The 18,913-nt window shown below is 39.4% G+C and overlaps 2 protein-coding genes and 1 non-coding gene across 4 annotated transcripts; 1 reads left to right on the top strand and 2 right to left on the bottom strand.

The window, feature by feature from the left end:
- Positions 1-2,225: 2,225 nt before the first annotated feature.
- LOC114821857 (U6 spliceosomal RNA) lies at positions 2,226-2,333 on the bottom strand. Its single transcript, XR_003769696.2, has one exon. It is a non-coding gene; the product is annotated as a U6 spliceosomal RNA (small nuclear RNA).
- A 4,612-nt stretch (positions 2,334-6,945) lies between these two features.
- LOC103431626 (nucleobase-ascorbate transporter 11) lies at positions 6,946-13,568 on the top strand. 2 transcript variants are annotated; one of them, XM_008369794.4, is made up of 10 exons: positions 6,946-7,945; positions 8,783-8,880; positions 8,965-9,135; positions 9,375-9,475; positions 9,903-10,038; positions 10,163-10,213; positions 10,953-11,240; positions 11,579-11,813; positions 12,059-12,339; positions 13,060-13,568. In XM_008369794.4, the coding sequence occupies exons 1-10, from the start codon at positions 7,258-7,260 to the stop codon at positions 13,270-13,272; spliced, it is 2,262 nt and encodes a 753-aa protein (XP_008368016.3). In that variant the 5' UTR covers positions 6,946-7,257; the 3' UTR covers positions 13,273-13,568. The 2 variants fall into 2 exon arrangements, with proteins under 2 accessions (XP_008368016.3, XP_008368018.3); XM_008369796.4 differs by lacking the exon at positions 8,965-9,135 and having other exon boundaries at positions 7,000-7,945.
- A 698-nt stretch (positions 13,569-14,266) lies between these two features.
- Positions 14,267-18,913, bottom strand: LOC103431627 (putative U-box domain-containing protein 50). Its single transcript, XM_008369797.4, has 8 exons — positions 18,467-18,913; positions 18,133-18,245; positions 17,885-18,012; positions 17,391-17,805; positions 16,260-16,400; positions 15,641-16,180; positions 14,695-15,408; positions 14,267-14,592 (listed from the first exon to the last, which is right to left on the bottom strand). The coding sequence occupies exons 1-8, from the start codon at positions 18,627-18,629 to the stop codon at positions 14,395-14,397; spliced, it is 2,412 nt and encodes an 803-aa protein (XP_008368019.3). The 5' UTR covers positions 18,630-18,913; the 3' UTR covers positions 14,267-14,394.

Genomic DNA, 18,913 nt, shown 5'->3' with positions numbered 1-18,913 from the left:
AAGCGATCGGTTTGGAAAATGTGTTGGGAAACAAATAGTTTCCTCAATTCCTCAAATAAGTCTACCGTCTCAGGTGTAAGACGACAATACCAATTTAGAGCTCCGCCAGAGAGGGTGGAGGGGAAGAGAAGACATCGCTCTTCGTCGGTGTGCATCCGGTATGCCATGGTGGACTCAAAGAGGTTAAGGTGCTCAATCGGGTCCTCTTTTCCAGTATAAAGTTGCAAACCAAGCTTTTGCTTTGTCTTTGCTTGAAGGGGGTGTTGAGGATCCTCCTTGTAAGAGGGCCAGGCCTGGGTTGGTTCCAGTCAGGTATTTCAGCCTGACGTTCAGCCTTCAACTTGTTTACTTCCTCAAGAAGTTGTAGGACAAGGGGGTCATGAGCGGAGTTATGTGCCACTGGAGCTTTCTTTCGTAAATCTCCATCTCCTCTTGGAATTAGGAAGGTTTGATCAAGGGCATGTGATTTTTCCCTGGACTCGTTGTACTGGCTTCCAGGGTATGTCTGTCGGAACACCTCTGAGTCCCCTGTACCCTCATGTCTCTCTAGGACTTGTTGCCCCTTCCCCAAATTGGTGGCCGGCTCGGGCCGTGGCAGGGGACCGAGTCTCTCAGAAATCCTTGGGTCATTGATCTTTGAGCTTATATGGATGGAATTCTCTCGACGTTGCTTCAGGAAATCCCGACAATCGCGAAAGACGGCTTTCGATCCTTCTGCCCCTTCAGCAAAGAGGTGTCTCCCTCCACTTCTCATGGTTCGGGTCGAAGCAACTGGGTTAAGAGAAGCCTCATGTTGATTATCAAGTCGAGGGGTAATCTGTTCCCTATCAGGGATATCTATGTCGAATGCATGTGACCCTCCATGTTGGAGGGCACCCAGTTGATGGTTGACTTCCACGGGGGCAACAAGCTCGCGTGTCTGAGCTTGCCTAGCTTCGTGGAGTGTCTCGAAGAGCTTCTCATATTGCTCCTGGAGGACCTCATTCCTCATTGCTATCTTGTTGTTCTGAGCTTCCAACTCATCGACTTTAGCTTGAAGAAGAACTCGTTTTCTTTCCTTCTTTCGTTGCTTCGCACTATGTGCAAGGGGGGTGTCATTCTGTGTGCTGTGGCTTCCTTCGCTTCCCATGTTGGAGAGGGATGCCTGGTCAAAAGAAAGTGTACGAATGATAGAAACCAGCTTGACACAGCTGAAGAGAGTAGGAATAAGTGTCGTTCCCACAGACGGCGCCAAATGTTGATGCACAAAATCAGCGAAGACTTTGGTACAACAGAAAGTATCAGGTTTTGTGACCTTCGCTTGGTTGCTTCGGTCACTAGTGAGGATAAGTACGTAAATGAATAGAGACAGAGAAGCAAACACAGGATGTACGTGGTTCACCCAGATTGGCTACGTCCACGGAGTAGAGGAGTTCTTATTAGTAGTGAAGGGCTTACACAAGTACAAAGGATCAAGCTCTCAATTTAGTGAGTTTTTGTGAATGATTTAACACAAATGGCATTAGCCAATATTGTGGGGGAATGACCCCTATTTATAGAAAAACTTGTAGCTTTGTCACATTGACATGTGTCATGTTATGATTGGTTCTTGATGTCGACACGTGCTGCGCTCTGATTGGCTTCTAATCTTGACACGTGTCGAGTAGTGATTGGCCTCCTGGTCGGAGGGGAACTCTTCTGGGTCCTTGACAGTATAGCGTTGGCCGGTGCTCGGTAGTTTCGGGATTGGTCAAGTATGGTACAAACAGAACTAAACACTCTACCTTACTATGCTTGTCCAAGCTTCAGTCGCCGAAAAAAATGAAACCTTCCGGCTAAAACAGAAAATTTGGTACAAAGCCCAGCTCACTCTTCTCACCTCTCTCTCACATCCCTTTGTTCAAAATTAGAGGTATGAGGTCAACCTAAAACCGAGCTCACTCTTCTCGCCTCTCTTTGGATCTCCCTCTCTTCGAAATATGAGCTCAACTCAAAAACTTAGAGCTCATAGAGCTCTCTCGACATCCCTCTCTTCCAAATGAGAAAAGTGATGGAATGAGTTGATAATTTTTAGTATTTATATGTGGGTATTTTAGTAATTTCAGTTTTATGCATGGTGTGCATGGCTTGTACATGGCCAAATTGTCTTATTTCTATCCCCAAGATAAAGAAAATGTCCTATTTTTGTCTTCTAAAAATTAAAGTTCAACTGCCGATCGTGAATGGAATTTCATGGCATTGTCGGTAATAATTGATTATATGCTAACTCTCAATTCATGCATGTCATCCTTGCACAAGAGTCATACTAATCTTCATTGCATCGTTCTAATTTTGTAGAATGTTCCCGAAAGAACAATTATGTATGGTAGCTCTTGTTGGCCAAAATAACTTTGTGGTAGGCCAATCACTTATTAAGGAAAGGAAAACGAAGATGCGGAATCTTACAAAAACGTCTTTATCTTATCAACGACCTTACTTATATTTCACGATAAGTGTCTCCACTGCTTTGACAATAATTAAGCAAAGCAAAAGGACCCAATTTCTTTCGGATTAGACGATAATTACAGGACTAGGAGATTGTCATTTTACGGTCAAGACCAAATAGCTTATATACACACAAAATCTTTGTCCAAGCAAAGATTTAGTTTCCTACAGTCCAAGCTTCCTCTTGGAACATTTCATGCACCAAGTCTCAGCTTGAGGGGGTGTAAAGAGTCTAATAGTTCTAGTATAGTTGGAGTGAGTTAGTCAAGGGCTTTCTTGTAATTAGCTGTAAATGTTAGGGTCAAATGTGTACATTGAATTATCAAGTGAATGAAACGAAATGTATTTTTCATACGTCTGAGTTTTCTTACAAGCTAAGTTTCTTTTGAATTTGCCTGGCAACTAGCAATGAGACTGACTTGAGATCTTGACTAATAAAGTAATAGCGTTAGTGAGTTAAATACTTAGTTATTAAGGAAAGAATCAATGGGGATCGAACCCCACCACAGTACATGAGCATAATTGTTTTTCACTAGTGCAATAAAGCATCATTTACTACTATATTCCTTCATTATTTTCTCTAATCTCTGGCTTAGATTCATTTAAAAGTGAAAAGAAGCAAAATAATGGAGAAATAGACTTGGGGATTATTCTTTGATTATTATAACTGAAATAAAAGTATCCAAACAGTAGTGAAGAGATCCAGCAATTAATCTCTTGACTAACTTTTAATTATGTGTATAAAGCCTCGAACCAAAGGTTGAGTGAGTTATCCTTTAATTCCAACAACAAAAAAGCCATCTTTTAATTGTCTTTAACTTAAAAGTAACATTCACTAATAACATCTTTAATCGCTTTTAAGCTATGAATGTCACTGCAAGGAATAGGAATTCTTACTAAAAGAGAAGAAAAATAAATTTGAGAACAAAAGAAAATTTCAAAATACCCTCAAAACACAAAGAAAATTTCACAATACCCTCAAAACTAAAAGCGCAGTTTTTGACCTAGAAAGTGAAATAATCCACTCTACACCCAATGTTCACGTTGTTTTTAGGGAGATTATATTTGAACCCAACATTTCTCTCTAAACTTAGTGGTATTCATTTTGATTTGTAAGTGAGAGGTTTTAAATTCGATTCTTATTAAAGGCGAATTCGAACCACATTATTGCTAGCCCATTATGAGGTTTAGCCCTATCACATCCCAGCCTGGGCCCCCATCACATCCCGGGCTCGACTCTGCCATAACACGATATTGTCCGCTTTGGGCCCTGAACACGCCCTCACGGTTTTGTTTTTGGGAACTCACACGAGAACTTCCCAATGGGTCATCCATCATGGGATTGCTCTCGCGCAAACTCACTTAATTTTGAAGTTCCGATGGAACCCGAAGCTAGTGAGCTTCCAAAAGGTCTCGTGCTAGGTAGAGATGAGAATATACATATAAGGCTTACATGATCCTCTTCCCTGGACGATGTGAGATGTTACAATCCACCCCCTTAGGGGCCCGACATCCTCGTCGGCACACTTTCGGCCAGGAATTGGCTCTGATACCAAATTGTCACATCCTGGCTCGGGCCCCTTCCACATCCCGGGCTCGACTCCGCCGTAGCATAATATTGTCTGCTTTGGGCCCCAACCACACCTTCACGGTTTTGTTTATTGGAACTCACACGAGAACTTCCCAGTGGGTCACCCATCATGGGATTGCTCTCGCGCGAACTCGTTTAACTTTTGAGTTGCTCTTGCACGAACTCGCTTAACTTTTGAGTTCCGATGGAACCTGAAACTAGTGAGCTCCCAAAAGGCCTCGTGCTAGGTAGAGATGAGAATATACATATAAGGCTTACATGATCCTCTTCCCTGGATGATGCGGGATGTTACAAGCCCACTCCCTTCTTAAGATAGATAATATTGTTTGTTAAATAAATAAATAAATAAATAATCTCCCTAAACCCTTAAATACCTTCAATCACTATGATCCACGTCTCACATTGATTCTCTTATTACTTTTTCTACACCCAACCAAACAAAGGAAAAACATATAAATGTTACAACCCTATATTTTTGGATACACAAACCCAAAAGTCCATATAACTTCCGATTTTTTCTCGTTGATATTATCATCACCATCATCATCGGTGTTTGTGTTAATCTTCCTTTCATTAGTGTGTTAATCTTCCTTTCATTAGTGTTTGATTAGTTTCATTTCATCCCAAGAAATGATACTAATGGATGGTCTTAAGTTTCTGCTTTACTTTGTTTAAGATAAGCATGCCATCAAAACAAAATGTCAGCATGTGATCATGTTGGTTTCTTCAATCCAAGGAAGCAACTTCTCCATTAGGGTTTGCATGAATTAAAGGTCTCAATTCTGATAGTTCTTGATTAGGATTTGCAATATGGATTGTTAACGCTCAAAATTTGCAAGTCAAACTCGGACGAATCCGGGTGGATGCTCACAGATTCTAGACGAAACAGTCAAAGATACTGAGCACTTGGTGGGCTTGGGACATGCAATGTGAAATACTGGGCTAAATAGTTACACAAGGATATATGATGATTCGCCCATAATCGGGGTTACATACAAAGTGGCTCAAAACCCTAAGTTGGCCTGGTGAAACGGTGGAGCAAATGCCCCCATTTCACCCCAACTCTGCCAACCCCTTCTCCCTCTGCCTCACTCCCCTTAAATAGGCAAATAAACACATTTTCTAATGTGTGGCCTCAAGGAGAAGGTGACGTGGCCTCCTTTTATCCATCCAATAAATATCTAGTCTAATAAATATTTTGCCTTGTTTAACATGCCTTCATTTAATGGTAGTCTAGTTGTAGAGCTTCTCGGGAAGCGGTCGTTTGTAGAGTATCCTCCTAGTAGTTTGCCTAGTGCTTCATGCAGAGCACCACATGACGAGTGCTGCTCTAATCCATTAGTCAATTATTCAGTGATAAAGTGACAGTTGCACATTCGGGTGTGCATCCCTCTATAAGTGATGGGAGCCAAGCGACTTGCTTGGGCTCGGTTACCCAATTATGCCCAACCGAGTATCGTTCCCTTCACACCTACGTCCCGTCATAGACTCTTACATTGAATGATGATTGTTACGTGTCGTGAGTTGACGATTGAATAAACATGTTCCTTGAGCCTTGTCCTATAAAGTTGTCAGTCCATCCATGTACTCATGTTAGTCGGAAAGTAGTTTATGTAACATAGTCGAGTCGAGCTGGTGGCAGTTGGCAATAGCGCTCAGCGAGATCCCTTTCTATGTGGGCCCTTGGGGTTTTCCTTCAATCTTTGGGCCTTGGGGTTTTCCTTCAATCTTTGGGCCTTGGTCTTCTCCTTTCCCTAGGCCTTAGTCAGGCCTTCTCTTGGGCATGTATTGTTCCTAAGGATCGGAAAAGGACCCTGTATTAACATGGATTTTATCAAAATGTGTTTTATCCCAATTTTTTTGGAAAAAAACAGGGACTTTTTTAAATCTTATACACATTTGTCTTTAATGATTATTTCATATTACAGTAAATTAGGCAATGCATATCTAATTTTTAAGTTAGGTGCAGAGAGATAAATATTGCATTCAAATAGAATTTTCTTTTTTGTTTGTCAAGTTGCTCTTCATTTTACTCTACCATTTATTCTTTGTCACATACTTTCTAATATAGGCTGAATTGGACGCAAATTATTGACTCTATACCAAGTATACAATATTCATGTGTGTAGCCTGACTAACCCGTTGTGGAGTGGATTCACGTGTGGTCTATGACATGGTTCCATGCGAGCGAGTGTTGAATAATGAGTTACAAACAAGAAACATGAAATGACATGCCGTTTCTATTAAATGGTTTTAATCCTAATTGTACAAAGATATTTTTGTTATAAAACACCACACCTACTGAATCGCATATGTGGGTCGATTGCTTGGTTGTCTCTTTGAACAACTTAATATGTTATCAGATCAAGTCGTTTGATTGGACTCGAATTGGGTCTACTTTGCCTTTGTTGATTTATTAGATTTACCACCTTCCCTTGTTCCACACTTGAATGACCAATGTGAAATTAGTTGCATGTTACCTGGTGATTCCACTTGACGAGAGGCGTATTGAGTAATACCTACATGAGAAAATGGACACAATTAATTAAGAATTATATTGAATAATTCCACGTCCAAGTACAGCAAAACTTTTTATAAGCAAACCCTCACAGTTAACATTTTGTGCATATAAAAACAAATAAGTTAGTGATTAGTAATAAACCGCTGACACGTCTACATGAAGCTTTGGTCGGTAGTACGCTGTTGAAGATAATTGACAATTGTTGACTGATACGTAATCTAAAAGAGGGTACTACATTGGCAAATGGCATACGAAAATGACCGAGTTTGAAATGGCAGTTTCTTTCTAACGGCCAGAAAAAAGGGGCGTTTCAGTAATTCCAGCAAAAAGGCAAAACCTTCAGCTGAAAGCAACTAGCGAGCGGCAAAGTACATCCAAAAGCGGTAATAAGATGCTCAAATCAAATCCTCACTCACTCACATACTAATCTTAATCACCAGCCGACCTGATCACCAATTCATCATTACAATTCAGATTTTTCAATTCCACACATCAACATAATAATTTTTTCTTGCTTTGCTTTCACTCTCCCTCTAGCTTTTTCCAATTTAATATTTTCTATTTTCTGGTTTTTTAGTTGGTGTTCTTCTCCGGCGAGTAACTGAGGCAAAGCTACTCTTTTCTTTGATTTTGGAGCTCCATTTGGTTAAAAAAACTTGGACCCAATTGAGAAGAAGCTCAAATGGATCCTGGGTCGGGCTCCGAATCACTGGCCAAGGCCGAGAGGGGGAGGGGTCCGAGGGGTGGAGCTGCAATCGGCTCTGTTGAACCCAAGATCTCGGCTTTTGTGCCGAGGAGGGATCACAGTCCGAGAGAGCTGAAATCCTGGGCCAAAAGAACCGGATTCGTCTCTACTTTCTCAGGGGAGACGGCTGCTAGTGGCAGTGAGAGGAATGATAGTGCTGGGTTCGGTTTGGGCAGGGGTGTTGATAGGAGGCGGGGCGGCGGGTCCTCTCCGAAAATCGAGATCGACCCGGTTCTGGGTCGCACTAAACCGAGTAAAGGGGTTGAGATTGAGCCGGATGCCGGGGCTGGACATGGAGGGGTGAGGAGTGAGGGTGATGAAGCGGTGAGGGCTGAGGGTAAGAGGAGGATTGGGAATGTGCCTGTTTTGGGCGCTTCAGATGGTGGGAATGCAAATAGGAATGGGGATGGGAATGGGAATGGGGGTGGGAATGGGGGTGGGAATGGGAGTGGGAATGTGCATGGAGTCACAGCAGTTGCTACGGCGGTGGAGCCGAAGATAATTGATGGGAGAGATGAAAGAGATGTGGAAATGAATTTGTATGCAGATGGGGAAGAACCTCTTGATGGAGGGTGGCAGAGACCGTCTTCAATGAAGCTTGGCTTGAGAGAAAATCCGGGGATTGGTTAGTGTACTCGCCCATTTGTTGTGCTAATTTGTTGATGGGTCTTTGTGTCGATTCATAGGTTGATTCACATAATCGTATTTGTTTATGCAGTTGCTGTGTGATGGTTGCAGTCATTAATTTTAGGAATATACAATAATGTTCCATAGGACAGAATCAATTTAGCCTTATTAATAGCTTTAGCCATCTTAGTAAAAAGACAGCTATTTTGTTTTTATTCTTTGTAAAATTCTATAGTAAGTCAAATTTTGTATGCTTATGTGACAAAGTTGTTGATTTGCTAAGTTTTCAGTACTTGAAAAGGTTAGGGAAAAGAAGCTGATATGGGGGAATTAAACTTTCAATGTTTCACTCTTTAATATGAGTAAACCTCGGCAAATAACAAATAGACGGATTCTTGTGACAGGGGAGGCTGGATTCCCTTAAGCAACCTCCATTCCTTTCCAACAGATATGGGCAAGTAGCAGAGAGAAAGAACACACATGCTTGTAATTTATCCCACTATTCTTTTTCCAGAGAGGCATAGCTGAAAACGTTTTCTCGAACATTTTTAGTTTAAATAAGATTCCCAGCTTTAGATTCAAGCTTAGTGGGTTAGCGTAAGTTTTTTTTCTTCATGTTATTATGTAGTGCAGACAAAGCTTTCAAAAGTAAAATAAGTTGCAGTCTTCTCTTAGAATAAATTGATTGATTTCCTTTGGCTTTGTTTAGTAATTGAAAAGCATTCTTACTACTGAAAAACATTTTTTGGAAGAATGAATTTCCACTCTTGAATGTTGTTGGAATAGATCACAACTTTTGTTTTCCTTACTCTCATTTGGTTGTTTTTTATTGCAGTCCCACTATTGTATTATGGTCTGCAGCACTATTTATCACTGGCTGGCTCACTTATATTCATCCCCCTGATCATGGTACCGGCCATGGGTGGAACAGATGTAAGCATGTGTTGTCTTGCGTTCTTTTTGTCTGTCAACTTAAACTGGAAAACTCACTGTATGTTTTTGCCTATATAACCATAGAAGGATACTGCCACGGTTATTTCAACAGTGCTGCTGGTTTCTGGCATTACAACAATACTACACTCTTACTTTGGAACCCGACTTCCGTTAGTTCAAGGAAGTTCATTTGTATACTTGGCACCGGCCTTAGTTATCATTAATGCTCAGGAATATCGAAATCTTACAGAGCATGTAAGTTCAGTAGAAAAAACAATGGTTGAGATTCTATCAACTGTAATTTCCTTGAGTTTTGCCATAATTATCTAGAAAGTTTACATCTAGGTGAATTTCCTACTTGAATTAGTGGCTTTTGCTGTTGCATCTTGAGTATTTAAAAATTATACCCTTTATAAACGAAGTTGACTGTCTTTATTTTCATGTTAGAAGTAACAGGGACCTCATAGTTTTATTGTTCATTAATTTTGTTGCAGAAATTTAGGCATATAATGAGAGAACTGCAAGGAGCTGTCATTGTTGGTTCGATATTTCAAAGCCTCCTGGGATTTAGTGGTTTAATGTCCTTTCTGCTGAGGTAATCCAAGCGGTTTCTTGTAAAATTTTCGTTCTGCGAATATTTCAGTGCTTGTTGAAAAGACAAATAATATATATTCTCTGGAATGAAAATGTGTTTCTTGGATACATTGGCTCTGCTCCTAATCCTACTGGATTATCTATCTTTCATTTTCTTTATTTATGACAATTGACAGTGTAAAACAACTTAGGAGACATATTATTTTTGCATATTTTGCTTGTTTAATCATGTCATGGGGACGTAGCAAAGATAATTGGATAGAATATAGCCGTAGTATTGAGAAATCAAATCATGATTGCATATATAGTTTGTTTCAGGAGGCCTAGTGCATTTGTTATGGCTAATACTTTAAAACTGATTAATGTTTGCTTGTGCATGTATAAGTTATGCAATTTCCCTTTCTGATATGTATGATAACTCCTTTCAGATTGATAAATCCCATTGTCATTGCACCAACAGTTGCCGCAGTAGGTTTAGCGTTTTTTAGCTATGGCTTTCCTCAAGCTGGTAGTTGTGTGGAAATCAGTGTTCCACTGATACTTTTGGTTCTCACATTCACCCTGGTGAGTATGTTTGGTACTACATATGCCTATGAAGCCTGTAGTTCTATACCTCATCGACTGTCTTAAATGCTTTTGGTAAGTGCTAACAAATGCTAATTCCTTTACTTTTTTGCTTCAATTATAGTACCTTCGAGGGGTATCCATCTTTGGGAATCGCTTTTTTCAGATTTATGCGGTAAGTGTTAACAAATGCTAATTTCCTTACAAACGTGTTATTTTAGTGAAACCGTATTTATTTATTAAATTAGATATTGTTCTTTGAAGTCTTTTGAGCTTGAAGATTTCAGTGTTTGCTATGTGTGACTGAACCCTATCCTATAATTTACCTGCTCTTTTGATGGGCAAAAGAGGTCATATGGTCCACGTATTGTGCCATGGTGGAAACTTGAATTCCCAACATCATTCTAGGGGAGGCCTCTAATGCTATCTAAGCTTTGCCCATTTTGGGACAAGATTAAAAGTATCCAAGTTCTTACTCCCAGGTTCGAATATGTACTTTAATTGACATCTAAGCTCTATTGCTGTATCTGTTTTCCAAATCCTGGCCGGGTAATTTTGTTGTATATCATTATGGTCATCAGTTATGGACTGTGTTGGACACGACTGTTTTGCCCATGACTGTCTGACGTGCCAAATTCTTAATAAGAGATGCATTGGACAAATTGTAGGACTAAAAACCTACCCAAGCCAAACCACCAATCTGAAGCCTCTCCTAAAACCCTGCCCATGAACAAGAAGGCCAAACAATTTACAGTTTTTCATTTGATAGTTAAAAAAGAAGAAAGAATAACATGATAATTCACTCTGCTCCCTTCTGTCTAGTTGTCGGTATCACTTACAATGTTTTTGTAACTTTTTTTGGTACAAGCCGAGATTGTGACTTAATTGATCTTGCAAACATTTTCTCATTGCAGGTTCCATTGAGTGTTATGATCATCTGGACTTATGCATTCTTTTTGACAGCCGGTGGAGCATATGATTACAAGGGCTGCAGTGCTGATGTACCTAGTTCAAATATCTTAATAGATGCTTGCAGAAAGCATGCATATACAATGAGACATTGCAGGACCGATGTTTCGAATGCATTGAGAACTGCTGCATGGGTTCGGATTCCCTACCCTTTACAGTGGGGTATTCCTATCTTCCATTTCAGGACTTCTATTATCCTGATCTTTGTGTCGCTTGTTGCATCAGTTGATTCGGTGGGTAGCTTGTAACTCAAATGCAGCTGAAAATCAGTTTTAAATATGATGTCACATGCTTGTGTTTGTGCACACACCACTGCTGCTTATGTCAGGCCATTGGTAAGGCAAGCATATAAACTCCCAAAATTTCCAGTCTCTGAGTAGGGGATTAGTAAAATGCCCTTGAAGAACGCTATGAATTTGTGCTATGGTGAAGGCTTTGTACTTGACCAAGGCCAATCCCTGTCTTGTTAATGCTAAAGAAATTTTAGATCTGTATGTTTAGGATGGTATATAAGCAAAATTTTTGATATACCACCATGACACTGATGCATATGGTACAATAACTTGTTTAGGTTGGAACATACCACACTACATCTGTGCGAATTAATTTGAAGCCTCCAACCCCAGGAATTGTCAGCAGAGGAATTGCACTGGAGGGTTTTTGCAGTATATTAGCTGGAGTTTGGGGTTCAGGTACTGGGTCAACAACATTGACAGAAAATATGCATACGGTTGACATAACAAAGGTAGCAAGTCGCAGGGCCGTGGAACTTGGAGCAGTTCTCCTAATCTTCTTCTCATTTATAGGTAAAGTGAAGCACAAAGTAATAAGTGTTAAATTATGATATGTACTGGATACATATTGTATCATATTTGACAATTTAGTGCATGTAAACATATTATATGAGATCCCAATTTTTGAATACCAGTTCGCATGCCATTTGGTTGCCCTTGTTGACAGATATAGTTAGCTGGCTGGCAATTCTTGGTGGATATTTTAGAACTTCTTTTCTTCTTCTGAATAACATGTATTGCTTTCACTCATGCTGTAGGAAAAGTGGGTGCCATTCTTGCCTCTATACCACTATCCTTGGCTGCTTCCGTACTCTGCTTCACGTGGGCCCTTGTGGTGGCACTGGGTCTCTCAACTTTGCAATATAGTCGAGCAGCAAGTTTTAGAAACATAATGATTGTTGGTGTTTCCTTATTCCTTGGTTTCTCTATCCCAGCATATTTTCAACAATATCAACCCGAAACCAGCCTCATTCTGCCTAGCTATTTTGTTCCCTATGCTGCAGCATCTAATGGACCTGTCCACACCAACATTAAACAAGTAAGAAAGCTATTTTATCTTTGCTTCCTTTATGGTTCTAAGTTTACAAACACATGAAATATCAGAGATTTACCACCCCTCCCTAAAAATTAAAAGACAAAGAAAGAAAGAAAAATAAATAGAGAAGTTTCTATGAAAATAGTGATGAACCGCTGAAACATGCTAGTTTTGAGATATCATTTATATAAACTTTCCTGCTGATTATCTTGATTGTCATGGACTGTCCAGCTTAGTTCAGATTCTAGTTAGTTACAAGACCACTTATTCTGATGACCTGGTTTTTGAAAATGGTTAAAATCATTTTTAGGTATTAAGTTTGTAGTAAATAAGAGAAAAGATCCCCACAACTATATGTTATAGAAAAAAACACGACAAGCGCTCAGTTGGAGGAAAAAACCATCATCTATCCATTTGTCATACTCTAATTGATTCTTACCTGTGAAAAATCCTTTGGTGTTGCAAAATAAGTTGGGTTTTTCTCTAAGACATTGGGTTTGAAGTGTTTTTCTCCAAATTGTGATGTTATCAGCGGCTTATGTGTAAAAAGCCCATAATTTTTTTGCTAGGCAGGTAAAGATGATCATAATATGACGTGTCCAGGGTCCATTTTAGAACAACTAAAGAAACTTATTGTCCGAGTCTATTCTTTGAACAGTTTCAAATTCTGTTTATGTCCTTCGAGTTAGATACGAGCTGATTCACTGTTTAAATGTCTGACAGCTTGATTTTGCTATGAATGGACTTATGTCTTTGAACATGGTGGTGACGTTTCTGGTAGCATTTGTATTGGAAAACACTGTCCCAGGCAGCCGGCAAGAACGAGGGGTTTATTTATGGTCACGTCCAGAAGACATTTCGACGGATCCATCCTCGCTTGAAGATTATTCCTTGCCAAGAAAGCTTCCAGATATTTTTGCCAGGCGAAACGTCTAGGTGGGTGATATTTTAGCAGACCACACGTACGAGCTCCGAGTAGAATAAAAATTCAAGGGCACTTGGTAGATTTTGGATACGGCTCGAGTGAAGAAAAATAACCATATACACATAGCAATTAGCTGCCTACACCAAATTGGAAATGTTTTAAAATTACGAGGTTAGATAATAGTATGCAATCAATTCAATTGATTCTGCAAATGACTGGGAAAGTTTAGTAAGGGCTACAAATTTAGCTGTGTGATCTGTAACTTTATAATACAATTATTCTTCCTAAATAGAAATTTATTAACCGACTCTTGCGTTAGTGGAAAAATTATTCAATTTTTCGGACCTAATACGTAGGAGTGTGATTCCTATATTAGCAACATCCCACTTAGTTTTACGGCCCACTAGGTCTTGGACTAACCTCATCATTCCAACAAATGACCTCGTTACCAGACCTTGTCTTAACAAGATGAGGTGGAGGATGTTAAAGAAAAGATAGTGACACTGCAGTCATTCAACCCAGAGTTCGAACTCGATTCATGCAGATCATGCCATTACTTCCCTCAGATCGACGAGTTCAACGGTGAAGCAAGCCGTAAAGCAATCCGCCAATATTCAGGACTAACCTGTGCACTATCCAAAAGTTGATTTTCCATTGCAGTTCATCATAATGTAAAAGAATATGAAGAACCAAGAGTGTTTTTTCCTTGGACAAAAGACATTGACAGAACGGAAGGATAAGATTATAGTGCACCTACGTCTGATTGGCTTCGAAGTTCGATAGCCGATGGTCTCAAAAAGTGGGAATGCATATAGGAGGGTGGCAAAAGAAGCAAAAAGAAGTTGTAAACGATGTAATGGACTTACAGTTGCCTAGTTTTAGAGTCGTTGACATGCAGCAGACTTGGTCCTGTGACTTGAAAATATAGATTTTCCGGGAGTGAGATGCATATTATATTTAACTTGGTGTTGGATATCTATAGTGTCACCAGGGAGACTGCAGACATACAACTGTAATTAGAAACGTGGGATTGATTATCAGCATGCATGATTAATTGTTCCTTGGGCGGAAATGACAGTTCTCTTTTCTTGATTGCTACGGAAATTAAATCAATCTGATCCAGTATATACATGTTATGGGGGTGGAAGTAATCTCTTATTATGCCAGTCCTGGATGAGGGAACGGAGGGTGTGATTAGGGGTAAGAAATGTGTGCTTGAGCCTTAAGTTTGTCATGGGCGATGTATCATGCCCCATTCTTAGCCATTCCTCTATGGCGTCGAGTTCATATGAAAACCCATCCGCTGCCGCATGTGGATTCTTCATCACTTCCTGCAATGTTAAGCGCACTCTGTTAGTAAATTATGTATTTTCTTGTATGATTAGCAGTAAAACAAACGAAACACTGTTATGTGAGTTGAAGGGACAACACACCTGAAAAATGGGGCACAGGAAAAAACTAGGTACATCAGGCGTGTCTTTCGCTTTTACACCTTCTTCCTTCACCCGCTCACTTGCCACTAAATCATCAGCTCTTTTCTTCAACTCATGAAGCTCTTCCGTCAATGTTGCCAGGTTCAAATCTCTACTAGGCCTGCGGTTACTTGTCAAGCACGTCAATGCTAAACCTGCTAGTTTCTCTGCTAGATCCAATGGCCACTGTCCAGCCAAGTCATCTAAATCTCGGATAACAGCTGCTTGGTCCATGTTCATTGCCTGACCTAGCCCCGACCAGTTCCTTCCAGTTAAAAGATGCATCATCAAAACTCCGAAAGCACGAATGTCGGATCGAACACTTTGTTCATCATGGCTAAGTAATAGGCCATAACCGCTGATTTTTGTTACGAGATTGCGGTCCAAAAGGATGTTGGACAAGGAAAGCCGTCCGTGAACAATCGGTTTTGGCTTTGCCATGTGCAGAAAGCCCAAGCCCGAACAGATTTCGGATGCAATACGTATGCGGTCGTGCCATCCTATGGTTCTTTTTCTTGTCTTCGAGCTTAGGTGGGAGGAGAACAATATGTCCCTCAAGAATATATCTCTCAAGCTACCATTGTGCATGTATGCGAACACAATGCACCTTAGCTCAGTGCAGAACCCAATCATTGTGATCAAGTTTGGATGCCGAATGTGGCCAAGGACTGTCACCTACATATGCAAATCATCAACGTTTTTCAGTCAATTTGAAACAACCTCAAAACTGATATGCGGTGTCCAATCAATCAATTACTTCGGTTATAGGGGCATATATTTTAGGAAATGTGTAATGATCTCACTGTAAACAGTCAAATATGTTATATTATCGGATTATGAATTGGAACAACACATTCCTCACAATACAACATAATAGAACATGAACATTTTCTTGTATAGGGTTTACCTTGGCTTGAAAATCTTGCTTAGAGAGTTCATTACCAGAGTTGAGCATTTTGATTGCAACTGTGGCATGGTTGATGCGCCCTCTATATATACTAGTCCAATCTCCTCCTGGTTTAATTCTCAAACGCTCTGAAAAATCATTTGTTGCCAATCTGATCTCCTCGGCTGTGTACTCCTTGAAACCACAGCTCGTGTCGCTAAGCCTTGCGACCATTCCAATTGCATCCTTTTCTTTGCAAAACTCGATTCTACGATGAAGAACATCTCTCTGCTGCCGCAGTTCCTCAATCTCTCTAACCATCTCCGCTCGGGTACTTACCGCCTTTTCTAGTTGGGCCTCACTGTTTGATTTTGCAAATGTAGATATTTGAAGTTTGTTTGAGAGTTCAAACTGGAGCTCCAATAGTGAACTTAGCCTATTCTTGCTTTCTTCAGTATCCAATATAACTTCATGAAGTTGTTCCTTTTCGGAGTCTAATGCTTTCTTCAACTCTTCTCGCTTAGTCGCCTCTTCATTTATCTTTGCTTCAAGTTGTTCAGCCTATAAAACATGAAAATTCATTACAGGTTCACAAAAAAAAGAAGAACAAAATTGATTTGTTTTATATCATGTGTATTACCCGACGATTGCATAAAGAAATTGCCCGTTGTGCTTTAGTGCTTCTTTCAAGATTGGCCTTGGCTTCCTTTCTTTTCAACTTGATCATCTCTTGAGCTTCCTTTAAAGTTTTCTTCCTAGACTCTATATCTTCTGCAGCAATCTGATACGAGCCAAGTTGTGGCATTTTTCTTTTAGATATTAGAAATAGAACAGTTTAACATGAACTGTTACTATACGTTAAGATCAAAGGAATTTCATATAGAATACTTAATTTGGGTTCTCCTATAATTTAAAATACAAGGGGTTGGTCCTATTTGAATTTTGGGGAAGCAAAGTCTAAACACATGGACAGGATAGGCATGAACTGTACTTGACAAGGAGGCTCTACAGCAAATTATACTTAATATACCACACAAATTACAACTTGACATGCTATAAGTTATTTCTTTATGTATGCAAATTAAAATTTGACATGTTCACAAACTATTCTTTTGTAATTTTAATGAATTAGTTTTGCATGTGTCATAATGTGATTTGTTTGTAAAATAAAATAAGTACATCGATATTTTTACATTAGGGGAATGGGGAGTTCGGCTAAACCACATAATGTGCAACCTAATTTGGTATTGAATTCGCTATCCACGAGATTCGAACCTAAGACCTCTTACTTTCAAGTGAAGAGGAATATCACCAAACCGTAATACTAAATGGTAAAATAACTGGTATTACATGTAAGATATGTATTACACGTGATTTGTAGATAAAAACAATAACTCATTACGCGTTAGAAGGTTTGGAGTATAATCATCACAATCATATGTTTCTAAGGTCAAAAAGAAATTTAAGCAAGGAAACAAAATGATGGTATTTGGTACAAAAGAGAGCTTAGTGGAGCCGTTGAATAGCTTCATCATTCTTTACCTACTTCAAAATTAGACCAAGAAAGATAGTTTTCGTAGCATTAAATAATTTTTTTTTTATAAGGGAACAAATTTGCTCACCACTTAAAAGTAAGGGTGATAATCACTTTTTTATTGATTGTCGTTAGATTAGTTTAAATTTCCAGATTTATGTCTTGAATTAATTAAATCATACTAATCTAATGACAATCAATGAAGGCGAGCAAAGTTGCACTCATTTTTATACTTACCATATCAGAGTCCGCATGTTCGGGCGTAGCCAACTCCATTGGATTGTTGTGCACTCCTTCATCCATTTTCAAAGACAACAAATGCTGGAAATAGTTTTCAAGTTCGTGGACACAATTTCCCCGTTGGTTCTGTGAGCTTGAGGAGTAGGGATTTGTTGAAAATCCGAGAGAGGGATGAGAAATTGTATCAAGGGAATATGCTGGATTTTCATTGAACATTTTTGCTAGCCAAGCTTTGAAACTGGATTTTTCTCTGATTTTTGCAACCGTCACACCTTGATCATCCTCTATGACTCCTTTACTGTTCTCCCCTCTGAGGAAAACCCGTCTTCCCCCACAAATTACGAATAATTCGCAGAAATCGGGCTTGTGATTATGAACATAAAATGATCCACTTACCGCACTCTTCATTCTCCTACATGGCAAAGAGAGAAAAGTTGAGCACAATTAATCAATGACAATGAAAAAGAATACAATAAAATGAAGAAGCGGACCAAGATGAACTCTTCAGGAATGGAAATCCAATAACCAGTTTGGTTATTTTGTGTCTAAGGATCAACTCTGTGACGACTGTATGAATTGGTTGCTCACATTTTTCTACTCTCAGCAATTCAGCCTTCACCTATGAACATCAAATAAAGTTCTGGAAAATATAAGAAACAACTTGTGATGGTAATTAGGACAATATAATTAATCCCGTTTTAGCAGGAATCAAAGGAAAAAATCAAGCAATTGCAAAAACCTGGCCACAGAATGATATGTACTTGGACAGTAACTCGTCAATCTTTTCCTGCTCATACTTAATAAAAACTTTCAATTTCTCATCACTCACAGAACTTGCAGGGAGCTTCCCAACTGAACCAAAATGAAAAATAAAAGCAAATTAAATAGAAATTCCTATCAAACTAAACCTTGGGAAAATGATAAGGGCCTTGTAGGTTTGTAGGTCAATTGGTTAAGAGCATTCACACCATTTATCCAAAGTCCCCAGTTTGATTCCCCCTGCGCCAATTTCTCGCTCGTACAAAAAATACTGAAATTAATCAAGGAAATTGAAATCCAATTATGCAACTTACATGGGGTGTACACAAACTCCTGAGAAATGTTGTGAGTTACATGGAGAATGACAATGGAAATTGGCTTGGAATTCCACTTCTTTAGGGTCCACTCCAAGGTCTTAAATCCATCTTCTATATCATTCCCTACGGCAACATACACCTTCTCTGCTTGAGTATCCATTGTCTTCCTTGGTATTTCAAATCATATGTTTGGTTTCCAGAAACATGTAAGGCCCTCCGTTAATTATATATGCACTGAACTGCATAAATAAATACATACCACACCAATCAGCAGAGAAGGATTGAAAATAGGTATGTAGTCAGTAAGATTTTGACAAAAAGTGGAAAGATAAAGTTGATGTGGGAGCGTTGGGTTCATTATTTTCTCAAGGTTTGTATGGATTTGTCAAATGGACTAGAAATTTGGAAAAGGATTCAACTGCCTTTAATTTTTTATGGTAGTAG

This window comes from Malus domestica, chromosome 15 (assembly GCF_042453785.1).
Source record: "Malus domestica chromosome 15, GDT2T_hap1".
Lineage (NCBI taxonomy): Eukaryota > Viridiplantae > Streptophyta > Magnoliopsida > Rosales > Rosaceae > Malus > Malus domestica.
This window is presented reverse-complemented; position numbering and strand designations above follow the sequence as displayed.

Excerpts from the sequence above, each read along its gene's own strand:
- LOC103431626 (XM_008369794.4), top strand. The coding sequence starts at position 7,258 with ATGGATCCTGGGTCGGGCTCCGAATCACTGGCCAAGGCCGAGAGGGGG. Across the intron at positions 9,476-9,902 it reads TTAATGTCCTTTCTGCTGAG|ATTGATAAATCCCATTGTCA; the intron begins GTAATCCAAGCG and ends AACTCCTTTCAG. Across the intron at positions 12,340-13,059 it reads TCCACACCAACATTAAACAA|CTTGATTTTGCTATGAATGG; the intron begins GTAAGAAAGCTA and ends AATGTCTGACAG.
- LOC103431627 (XM_008369797.4), bottom strand. The coding sequence starts at position 18,629 with ATGGATACTCAAGCAGAGAAGGTGTATGTTGCCGTAGGGAATGATATA. Across the intron at positions 16,401-17,390 it reads AACATGCGGACTCTGATATG|ATTGCTGCAGAAGATATAGA; the intron begins GTAAGTATAAAA and ends GGCTCGTATCAG. Across the intron at positions 14,593-14,694 it reads TCCTGTGCCCCATTTTTCAG|GAAGTGATGAAGAATCCACA; the intron begins GTGTGTTGTCCC and ends TTAACATTGCAG.